We start from the raw sequence: 12,107 nt of genomic DNA on the forward strand, positions 1-12,107 counted from the left end.
GGAGGGAGTGCTTTAGAGAGGGAGAGCTGAGGGAGGAGAGGCTTTGAGTCATCAGAGTGGGCAAGACTGGCGGGCGGTGGTGTCAGGCTTTAGAAAGTAGAAAACATGCCCTCACGCCCCCGTCCTGCCATCCCACTATGGTCTGTCACATGGGCTGGTTGCCCTGGCGATGCTGTCTGTCCCTCTCTATTTGTGAGCGGCCTACGCAGGGGGTCCTGGTGTTGTTCAGCCCTCTGGGTCTGTCTGTCTGGCTGAGGATTTGTCTGTAGGAAACTTAAATCCTGAAAAGAAACACTGTAGCCTAATTTTCAGATACAATTTATAGTATACCAAATCATTATCAACCATTTTAGTATAATTATGTGTGGAATTAATACTTAAGGCCCTGTGCAGTCAAAAACACGATTTTCCTGTGTTTCATATATTTCCACACTATGGTTGGAATAATACTGCGAAATTGTAAAAATGATGATAATGCCCTTTTAGTGTATAAACTGTTGAAAAGACATCACCAGGCGGTAAGTTAGTTAATAAACCAATAAAATAGTTTCAAACCGCTCTGCCAATAACAACTAGTTTTCAGTTTACCCCTCCCCACTCAGACCACTCTGACAATCTTGCTTGAGAAAATGCTCTTTGCTAAGAAGCCATTTTTGCTTATTTTTGACAATTTTAATTGAAAACAATCACAGTAAGGTACTTACAGTGCCTTCGGAAAGTATTCAGACCCCTTTTTTTTCACATTTTGTTACGGTACAGCTTTATTCTAAAATTGATTAAATTGTTTTCTCCCCTCATCAATCTACACACAATTACCCAATAATGACAAATAAAAAACAGGTTTTTAGAAATTGTTGCTAATTTTATTAAAAAGAGAGAACTGAAATTACATGTACATAAGTATTCAGACCCTTTACTCAGTACTTTGTTGAAGCACCTTTGGCAGCGATTACAGCATCGAGTCTTCTTAGGTATGACACTACAAGCTTGGCACACCTGTATTTGGTGGTTTCTCCCATTATTTTCTGCAGATCCTCTCAAGCTCTGTCAGGTTGGATGGGGAGCGTTGCTGCACAGCTATTTTCAGGTTTCTCCAGAGATGTTCGATCGGGTTCAAGAGAGTTGTCCCAAAGCCACTCCTGCGTTGTCTTGGCTGTGTGCTTAGGGTCGTTGTCCTGTTGGAAGGTGAACCTTCTCTGCAGTCTGAGGTCCTAAGCGCTCTGGAGCAGGTTTTCATCAAGGATCTCGCTGTTCTTTGCTCCGTTCATCTTTGCCTCGATCCTGATCAGTCTCCCAGTCCCTTGCTCCGTTCATCTTTGCCTCGATCCTGATCAGTCTCCCAGTCCCTGCCGCTGAAAAACATCCCCACAGCATGATGCTGCTACCACCATGCTTCACCGTAGGGATGGTGCCAGGTTTCCTCCAGAAGTGATGCTTGGCATTCAGGCCAAAGAGTTCAATGTTGGTTTCATTAGACCAGAGAATCTTGTTTCTCATGGGCTGAGTGTCTTTAGGTGCCTTTTGGCAAACTCCAAAGGGCTGTTATGTGCCTTTTACTGAGGAGTGGCTTCCATCTGGCCACTCTACCATAAAGGCCTGATTGGTGGAGTGCTGCAGAGATGGTTGTCCTTCTGGAAGGTCCTCCCATCTTCATAGAGGAACTCTGGAGCTCTGTCAGAGTGACCATCGGGTTCTTGGTCACCTCCCTGACAAAGGCCCTTCTTCCCCTATTGCTCAGTTTGGCTGGGCAACCAGCTCTAGGAAGAGTCTTGGTGGTTCCAAACTTCTTCCATTTAAGAATGATGGAGGCCACTGTGTTCTTGGGGACTTTCAATGCTGCAGAAATTTTTTGGTACCCTTCCCCAGATCTGTGCCTCGACACAATCCTGTCTCAGAGCTCTACGGACAACTCCTTCGACCTCATGGCTTGGTTTTTGCTCTGACATGCACTGTCAACTGTGGGACCTAATATAGACAGGTGTGTGCCTTTCCAAATAATGTCCAATCAATTGAATTTACCACAGGTGGACTCCAATCAAGTTGTAGAAACATCTCAAGGATGATCAATGGAAACAGGATGCACCTGAGCTTAATTTCGAGTCTCATAGGAAAGGGTCTGAATACTTATGTAAATAAGGCATTTCTTCTCATTATTTTTATTTTTTTGCAATCATTTCTGAAAACCTGTTTTTGCTTTGTCATTATTGGGTATTGCTGAGCATTGTTTAAAAATAAAAATCCATTTTAGAATAAGGCTGTAACGTAACAATGTGGCAAAATGTCAAGGGGTCTGAATACTTTCCGAAGGCACTGTAATTGTTACCCAGAAATGATTTGATATTGGGATAAAAATGGCTGCATTGGACCTTTTTAACTGGTAACATTGTGAATGTCTTCCTTCAGAACTATAGCTGTGAACTCAACTCCAGCTGTGGGGGAAAAGAACTGTGGAGCCCTACCTCCTTGTGTGGTATGGCCACACCCCCTTCCTCCAGGGGCATGTCACCCAACCCAGAGCTCTCCCATAGTGCCTCTTACCTCTCAGGCCACCGCGTCCACAGCACATCAGGTGAAAATTGATAATTCATCTATACAACATATGTGTTTGTGTGATTTGATCTATACTGAACAAAAATATAAGCGCAACATGCAATAATTTAAACGATTTTACTGAGTTACAGTACATATAAGGAAACCAGTCAATTGAAAAATGAATTAGGCCCTAATCTATGGATTTTTGACTGGGCAGGGGCACAGCCATGGGTGGGCCTGGGAGGGAATAGGCCCACCCACTGGGGAGCCAGGCCCAGCCAATCAAAATAAGTTTTCCCCCACAAAATGACTTTATTACGGTCAGAAATACTCCTCAGTTTCATCAGCTGTCCGGGTGGCTGGTCTCAGACAATCCCGCAGCTGAAGAAGCCAGATGTGGAGGTCCTGGGCTGGCATGGTTACACGTGGTCTGAGGTTGTGAGGCCGGTTGGACGTACTGCCAAATTCTCTAAAACGACGTTGGGAGACAGCTTATGGTAGAGAAATGGACATTCAATTCTCTGGCAACAGCTCTGGTGGACATTCCTGCAGTCAGGATGCCAATTGCACGCTCCCTCAAAACTTGAGACATCTGTGGCATTGTGTAGTGTGACAAAACTGCACATTTTAGAGTAGCCTTTTGTCCCCAGCACAACGTGCACCTGTGTAATGATCATGCTGTTTAATCAGCTTCTTGATATGCCACACCTGTCAGGTGGATGGATTATCTTGGCAAAGGAGAAATGCTAACTAACAAGGATGTAAACAAATTTGTGCACAACATTTTAGAGAAATAAGCTTTTTGTGCATATGGAACATTTCTGGGATCTTTTATTTCAGCTCATGAAACATGGGACCAACACTTTACATGTTGCGTTTATATTTTTGTTCAATATAGATTTGATAAACAATATTGACTTGTATTATATAACCAACATGCTTTTAGAAACCTTTAAAATATGTGAAGAAGGATTTGTCTTTCTTCAACATCAGATTGTCAATTTATCTGTTTACAGTATCCTTACATAGCTTCATGTGTGTCTGCATCATAGAAATAGAATGGTGTTGGAAAGCCATTGTCTTTACACTATACCACTCATTGGGGGTTTTGTGGTGTAGAAGTGTGTGTCCCGCACTACCTGCGGATGTGGCTTCGGAAAGTCAGATTTGAAACCAGATCTTTACACTGTAAAACTATGGCTGCGTTTACACAGGCAGCCCAATTTTGATCTTTTTTTTACTTATTGGTCTTTTGACAAATCAGATAAGCTCTTTTGCCAATAATTGGGCATAAAAGTCAGAATTGGACTGCCTGTGTAGCATATGTGTCGTGGAACCAGTTTCTCTATGAAACCGGTTTCAAACTGACGTAGTGCAAAAAGGCCTATTACAATATATTATTTGTTTTAATATGGAATTGATAAACGATATTGATTCATATGATATAACAATCATGCTTTAGCAACTGATCCCAACATTTATTGGTCAGGTTTTGTCATGTGATTAATCCTACATGACATTTCCGTTGGTATTTGTTCCTAATTACTGTCTTCTGTAAGCAGGCGGGAAAGGAACACCTGCCTCAAGTACTCCTGCCACCACCTCCCCGCCCCCCACCCTCTCTGATGAGTTCCCCACCATCCCTCTGACCTCCAACACCACCAGTCCATCCCGGAAGGTAGAGTATGACATCCATGCCCACGATGGGCTTTACTGGCCTTTGTAGTGTAGTAAGTAGAGACCTTGGGACTTCCTGGTTAAATAAAGGTTTAATAAAAATTACAATAAAAACTGTTCACTTTCAGCATGGCCGCCCTGTAGAAGCATCCAAACCCAGCCTGGTGAGGCAAGAACCAATCAGAGATCCTGAGAAAGGTGGAGAGTTCATCATCAACAACAACAGAGGTCAGTCATCATAAAAAATGTGGAGTTGGATATTACATTTGTATGCTTTTTACCAAGTCCTTGGTTCTTAACCCTTGTCGATCCATGTTCTCTGGTGGAAGATTGTTTTTATGTAAAACTGTATGTTTATTGGCTGTCTTCTGTTTTACTAGATGCAAGTGGTGGTGAGTCCGTTTCCATGACACTGACAGAACTTTCAGTCTTTATGAAGGAGCAGGAGCTGGAGCTTCAGCTGAGGACAGAGAGGGAAGAGGGTGAGGACACTGACTGTGAATAGGAGTGTGCTGGTCTAAATGAGGCTGACATAACATTTTCATTTGAATGAGAGTGAACCATATACATTTCATAGCAATAGTCTTAATGCACCAATGACTCAAAAGCCTGTTCCACTACAAGCCTCCTCATGTCCCCTGTTTTACCTCCCCAAAAACTCACCAGCTGCTATCACAGAGGAGCTCCTGGAGATCACGGAGGACAAGCGGGACTTGGCCGCCCTGAGGGGCTTTGACTCCCCGTTCTACCGCACCACCGAGACCCTGACAGGTACCCAGGAGAAGCCCCTGCCCAACCCCCCAATGGGCGGCCCCACGCTGCCCCGGGACTCCCACCATGCTGTGTCCACCCTAGACAAGGCACTGGAGAATGCCCAGGGGGCTAATGGTGGTGGGGACAATAGTAGGGGCTTGGCCCTGGAGCAGTCCTGGTCTTTCCAACCCATGTGTCCCTTCAGCCCCATCGAACACCCCCTCCACCAGAGTCCCTCTGCCCCAGAGGACGAGGTGGCCAAGTTCGGTGGCCTGTTCTCCCCCAGCCCCTCCATGAAGAACCCCTCCCTGCCCTACGAGGCCCTGTTTGACCTGGCTCTGCCCCGGGCCGCATCCCTCTTCGTGGGTAGGAGGACGTCGGAGGCCCTGGGCAGGGCTGCCCTGGAGAGGCTGTGCCAGCGGCAGGAGGGGCTGGAGGACAGGGAGGAGGAGGGCGAGGGGATGGTGTCGGCTTCCCCCCTGGAGGTGCTGGATCGTCTCGTTCAGCAGGGAAGCGACGCCCACGACAAGGTGCTCAACAGGTGAGGGGCCCAGCTTTTAATATTTGTGTCAGATCACAGCTGTCTGACCAGCTTTATGCTTATCAGTCTCCATCAAAACCATCTGAATATGGGTCGTCTTAGTACCTAGTCCAAGAACATGGGTGTCTGTGTGCTGTATGTGTTGAAAGCAAGGGAAAGCCAGAGTGTATGTGATGTGACGCTCACTGTGTATAACTGGGCTTGGTCCTTTCCAGTCCACTGGCCTGGCCCACGGGTAAAGCTCAGTGAGAACAACTACAGGCATTGTCTGACACCCCCCAAACACACACACACACACACACACACACTGTCCTCGCTCCTACGCCAATAATACAACAGCAGAAGAGACCGTGTCAGCAGAGTTGGAGCTCTGCACAGAACAATCTGGCTCTGCTCATTTCATCCCCCACCACCCCCACCTCTTTAGTATCTTCCCCAAAGCTGAATAGCAGGCCATGCCCTGCTTGAGGAATGTAATTGACAGGGACAGAGGCCCCGTACACAGAAAGGTGTGTCTCCAAGCCCAGATGGGTCGAGAAGACTGGGATCTACCGTTCAGATCTTTCTATGGGGGTGACGGAGTCTGATGTACTGTCCCAATGCTGACTCTGTTGAACTGACACTGTTTTTAAACAGTCATGACTCTCTCTCTCTCTTACAGATTACCTTTGCCAAGCAAGTCAGCTGACTGGACACATTTTGGAGGTATACAACCACCACCAGAGCACAGCAGCAACACTGTACTTTCAGCTAGTGCAACACAGCTTTCAGGACATGTAGGCCTCATGATGTGTTTACCCTACAATGACTACAATGTAGTTTTCCTACATCAGGCAGAAACGGAGGCTATTTGACAATGTTCTCCCACTCATAAGTGCCTTTTGGAGGTAGAATAGTAATAAAAGGTACAGATCAGTTGAGCTGATCCTAGCTGCTATGTGAGATCCTCCCTGGGTGCGAACAAGGGGCTCTGTCTTAACCATCTCCAGCTGCTGATCACTGTATAACAGCCTTTTGTCTGGGCCAAACCTCCCTCTCAGCCTGCCAAGTTAGAGCATTGGAATTGAATAAGCTTATATAAGTCATGTATTTTTGATTGTGTGTGAAACCAACTCCACAAAGAGCTTGTGGTTAACTTATGTAAGCTCCCTCATGACTCTGAGAGGCCTCGGTGTAAAGTTCTCATAGATTTTACCTGCCAGTTTTATTTTATCTACACCTACTCAGTTCCCTTTTTTCTGTGTTAGTGTGACTACATGCAGTGAACTAGTCATACCACCTTCATGCATAACTAAAGGATTATGAATAATCAATGTTCAAGATATTACGGTACTTAAAGTAGGTGTTATGTACTGTGTATGTGGGCCTGATGAAATTAGAGCTAATGAACCATAGAAACAAAGCTATATCTATGTAATGAACAGTACAATTGTTTGAGCACAGAATAGCATTAGGAGAGGGGCAGAAATAAAATCAATCCATCATAAAACTTCACATCTACCCAGTGAAATAAACCACAACTTCTACAGTGTGGAGTTAACAGTTAATTCCCACAAACAATGTGCTGGAAGTTCCTTGTTGTCATCGCATGAGAGGAACCAAATTAATTCAGTCTTATCCTGATAATTATAATTCTACGACGCATCATTTTCCTGGTTGTTGTTAACCTGCTGTGTGCCTGTCCTCCCTCCCCAGGCTCGGCTCCGGTGGACGAGCTGCACGCGTTGCGTAGCCAGCTGCTCCTGCTGCACAGCCAGCTGCTGTACGAACGCTACAAGAGAGAGCAGCACGCCGTCCGCAACCGACGCCTACTGCGACGCATCATCAATGCCACCGCGCTGGAGGAGCAGAACAACGCCATGGTAATAAATGCACCAGCTCCTCCCCTCCCGGATTTGTCCAGTAGCTTCTCAGAACTAGTGCGAATTGTTTGGGAGGTAGTGGTGTTGGAATCGTGACTGTCTTAAGACGGTTATCTTTCAAAGTATCACGAAGAAGTAGATGTTTTGTTGATAAGTATCACAAAACAGGAGCCTGCTCTTGATCCATTTCACTCACCGACTTTGTTGCGTGTAGTGGCTCAGTAGAGTAGGTTTTCCTTTGTTGCATATGGTGAAAAACAAGTTTCACAAATGATATGTTTCATTAAATCATATGCCATTGTAGATTTCTTCAGAAACAGTGAGCGGTCTGTCATCCTCTCTCCCTGTGTCCGCCTGCAGAAGGACCAGTTGAACCTGCAGAGTGTGGACATCGTGTCTCTGAAGGAGAGTCTGCAGGTGGAGCAGCAGCGGTGCAGACAGCTGTGGGACGACAGAGAGACTGTGGTCACAAGACTACACAGCCAGGTCCGCCAGCTACAACAGGGCCGGGACGACTACTACACCAAGAACCAGGAACTGCAGGTAGACACATGACCACATTTACACAGATTGCGCACATATGCGCTCACACACACACAGAGAATAATGTATATCAAATCTTCCATACTCTGTATTGTACCCTCTCTGATGTTCCTCTCCAGAGTCAGTTGAATGAGTATCAGAAGAAGATGAATGAGCTGGAGGCAGATCTGCAGAGGTCCAACAACAAGGTGTGCCACACGGGGCACCTACTCAACCAGATGACCACCAAGGTGAGGCAGCTCATCTAGATCTACTTGCTCTCCTGCTGTAAAATCAATCAACATGGATGCTCTGCTTGCCACTTGTAGTAAATCAGACGCTGTATGTGGAAAGATAAAAGGACTAAGAACATAGTGTATCCATAAATAAACCAAACAGAGGGCTTTGTGGGGTTTGTCTCCATTCTGATTGGTTGTCCCGTGTGTCCTTCAGCTGAGCACCAGTGAGCGCACCCAGCAGCAGATGAGCTTCCTGAACAAGCAGCTGCTGCTCCTGGGGGAGGCCCACAAGCTGGCTGTACAGCGGCAGAAGCACACAGGCTCAGACAACGCCATGGTAAGGGACCAAGGGCCATTGAGAACAAAATAGGAGGAACTGAGGGGGAAAAGAGGAACAGAATCAGTACTACTGCATGGGTAAAAGCTGAATCAATTAAAAGACCTGTCTTCCATATTGTGTTCCATTGCATTGTGGTAAAAGTTGTCAGGGGCGTATGTATTTGGAGAGGAACAACAACCTATAGATCCCCACAATTGATGTGTCATAATACCCATAAAACCTAGCAGTCAAACAGGGAAATAGTTCCAATCGTTTTTCCACCATTCATTTTTCCCATAGGGGATTTTTGATAACCGTGTAAATCTCTCTCGGACAAGGTGACTTTTATATATATTCGGCTCTATTTACTCTCAGGTTCGAAAATGCTAATTAGCAGCAAGGTAGACATCATGCAAGACTACAAATCCCTGCAAGCTCCTGCTCGTCATCTCTAGCTGACACCTTTGCTAACAGGTATTGTGTCATTTTAAAACTTGCCCAAGAGAGTTCACAGAATTGTCAATTTTATAGAAATGTTGCCAATTTATTCATTACTACGTTTAGGTAACATTAGATAGTTAATCGAGAGATTCTTACCGATTTGGCAGTCTCGTCCAGATCATCATGGCATTTGTAGTTCTGTGTGATAGCCACATTAGCAGATAATTAGCATTTAATTTTGGGAGGGTAAATGCAGACAAATATATTGACAAAAGTCACCTTGTCCGAGAGCAATTTGCACGGTTATCAAAACGTCACACCAGGTTAAGCCTACATGAAACACAGCCCGGAATTTAAGTGTTTCTAAAATCCCCTATGGGAAAATGTTTATGGTGGAATTTCTTTTTAGTCATTTAGCAGACGCTCTTATCCAGAGCGACTTACAGGAGCAATTAGGGTTAAGTGCCTTGCTCAAGGGCACATCGACAGATTTTTCACCTAGTCGGCTCAGGGATTAGAACCAGCGACCTTTCGGTTACTGGCACAACGCTCTTAACCACTAAGCTACCTGCCGCCCCAACAACGATTGGAACCATTTCCCTGTTTTGACCGCTAGGTTTAATGGGTATTATGATTCATACTGTGGTACTCTATACATACCAGACGATACCTCTCATGGAGGCCACTGGCCAAATCCTGGCCAGACTAGTTTAACAGTCCCCACGCCACCACCCTCTCTTTCTCCCTGTAGGAGGCCCAGATGGTGCAGGCATCCTGGGGGAAGGAGGTGGAGAGGCTGAGGCAGAGCCTGCTGCAGCAGGGCCAGAAGCTGGAGGCAGCGCAGCAGAGGGTGGGCGAGCTGGAGACACAGCTCACCAAGAAGGAACACCTCATCGTGGAGCAGAAGAAGTTCCTGGAGGACGTCAAGGGCCGGGCTAAGTATGAGCACTCCAGTTTTAGAGGTGTAAAAGGCCTCGAGGCTTATTTAGAAGCTCCCTTGGAGGTTCATTGTATTGTTGTTTTGGATCAACGCAGTTGGTTTGTGGGTTTTTATGCACAACTGTATGTGTTAGCACATCAGCTAGCTCTGTTTTTGTCTCTGTAAGTGTGCGATATGAACATGTCCATCTGTCTCTGTGCAGGGGCGAGCTGCAGGCGTCAGACAGCAGGTACCAGGCCCAGAGGAGAGTGACCCAGCTCCTGCAGACGGAGCTGCTGCAGCTCTACAGTAGACTGGAGATGGAGGGTCATGTCTGCTCTACCACAGCCTCAGCAGGGGGCAGCAGTACCGATCCTGGCCCTCCTATAGACTCTAGGTGAGATGGCAGTCAAACTGTTAAAGTTCCATTTGCTTAACTTTATGGAATGCACATGCGGAAAGGTGTGTGTGTGTGTGTGTATGTGCCATTAGAAGCCAAATGTATATTTGAAAGTAATCCCCTTCCATGTTTTCCTCCCCTGTCTCTATGGTAATGGCAGTATCATGGAGCCAGATGGACCAGTCACATCAGGGACCAATGAGTGCTCAGATGACGGCAGACCACCTCAGTCCCCACGACGCAACGGCATCACTTTATCTCCAGGGCAACCAAAGGCGAACAACCCCCCCAAGTCGCCCCCTGTCAACTCGGTCAACGGCACCCAGGAAGTCCCCAAGCCTCTCCTTGTGGAGCCTTCCCTCTCCTGTCCCCATGCCCCCCCACTGCCCCCCGACGCCACCCCCCTCACTGTTGGCTCCTACCCCAGCGCCAAGAGCTTCCTGGGCATGCGGGCGCGGGAGCTGTTCCGGAACAAGAGCGAGAGCCAGTGTGACGAGGAGCCGCCGCCCCCCCGCCTGGCCGGCCTTTCACAGTGCCTGAAGACTGAGCTGTGTGTGGAGCCCTCATTTCCCCCACTGGGGAATGCTCTGACATGTCCTGTCTCTAACCCTGTCCTTAACCTTACCCTTGTCCCTACCCTTTCCCCTGCCCTTGCGTCTATACTGGGTGCCCCTCTCACTGTGCCCGCCAAGGAGCACCCGCCTGAAACCAAGCAGAGAGCTACCAAGCAGGAGACTACCAGACGGAAGATGGGAGGAGCAAGGGGAGGGGCGGCGGCCAGTTCAGCACGACCCAGACAGCAACCGCAACTAAGGATCATGGACTACAACGAAACGCATCACAAGCACAGTTAAAAGACAATAACTGAGACCGGAGAGGAGAGAGGATGGAGAGTAGGAGAGTAGGACTGAGTGGTCGGCCGGAGCAAGAGCTACAAACAGTAAAAGATAAAGCTCTTTTTAAATTGTGTTATTTATCCCATTCCCTCAAGTGGACAACAGGATTTGAACCACTGATTTGATTTACTCCCCTATCAAATGTAAAGATTGGAAGGAAGGTTTAAATAAGGAGGTAATGTTGCAATATACCAGCAGAGACCACATTATCTTTATCTGCTTTCAGTTATACTTAGACATTTGGGAGTTTTTCGAACAATTTCATATAAATAGACACCCTATTTCCAAATCCGTTATTTGAAGTTATAAAAATACTCTATATAAAAAAAGACACAAATTAGACCAATATAAGACACTAAGGTGTAAGAGTCTTGTAGGGTGTGTCAGAAAAGGATGTTTCTGAAAGCCTGGTTTTGGTTGACTAATGGCCATCTTGAGCACCTGTACTGCTGTTGTGTGAGGAAGGGGGTGGGGTGATCCTCAAGGCTTGGAGGGTAGCTGTGCCAAGTATGGGATTGTTGTCCGTAATTCAAACTCCTCTGCTATTCCTGGGGAGGAACCAGGGAGTTTGACTGTTGCATTGTAAATAAACTATACTGTAGCAAGAGGATTGCTTTTTCATGCTAATTTCATTAGGCCTGCATTCCTGACAGAAATGTCCTTTAGTATATGGGTCGTTCCACCAATTCAGTGTCTTTTGATAAGTGTAACTTGATCAAAAAACGTTTGATTTCACCTAATTTTGTCATAAAGAGCACATGTTAAATAAAATAATGACTATAGTAAGTGCTAAATAAAGTAATAAAGTAAGAGTTGACGATTTCATCTTAAATCAGCCAAAAATCCCCTTGTGACAGAGGAAATGGAAGCTTGTTTTGTGCAGCAGAGTGGCAATTTGAATGCAAGCTTCACATTTTAACTTTTTATTGTTAAAACATTTCTAGCCTGGCTATCTATGGGTAACCGGGTTGAAGTGTTATGCTTGACCCACTCAGTTTTCCACCAC

General features: G+C 46.2%; 1 protein-coding gene across 1 annotated transcript in view; it reads left to right on the plus strand.

Annotated features, from left to right (window-relative positions):
- LOC121582456 (hamartin-like) overlaps window positions 1-11,444 on the plus strand; it is a 29,605-nt gene extending 18,161 nt beyond the window's left edge. The window contains exons 10-22 of the mRNA XM_041898250.2: window positions 2,404-2,569; window positions 4,095-4,210; window positions 4,338-4,437; window positions 4,590-4,691; window positions 4,876-5,503; window positions 6,165-6,208; window positions 7,199-7,365; window positions 7,726-7,908; window positions 8,028-8,138; window positions 8,341-8,463; window positions 9,638-9,825; window positions 10,029-10,202; window positions 10,366-11,444. Coding sequence (XP_041754184.1) covers window positions 2,404-2,569; window positions 4,095-4,210; window positions 4,338-4,437; window positions 4,590-4,691; window positions 4,876-5,503; window positions 6,165-6,208; window positions 7,199-7,365; window positions 7,726-7,908; window positions 8,028-8,138; window positions 8,341-8,463; window positions 9,638-9,825; window positions 10,029-10,202; window positions 10,366-11,059 — 2,796 coding nt within the window. The 3' untranslated portion in view covers window positions 11,060-11,444. The remainder of the gene's footprint in view (window positions 1-2,403; window positions 2,570-4,094; window positions 4,211-4,337; window positions 4,438-4,589; window positions 4,692-4,875; window positions 5,504-6,164; window positions 6,209-7,198; window positions 7,366-7,725; window positions 7,909-8,027; window positions 8,139-8,340; window positions 8,464-9,637; window positions 9,826-10,028; window positions 10,203-10,365) is intronic.
- The last annotated feature ends 663 nt before the right edge of the window (window positions 11,445-12,107 follow it).

The sequence above is a fragment of the Coregonus clupeaformis genome, chromosome 15 (genome assembly GCF_020615455.1).
Source record: "Coregonus clupeaformis isolate EN_2021a chromosome 15, ASM2061545v1, whole genome shotgun sequence".
Classification (NCBI taxonomy): domain Eukaryota; kingdom Metazoa; phylum Chordata; class Actinopteri; order Salmoniformes; family Salmonidae; genus Coregonus; species Coregonus clupeaformis.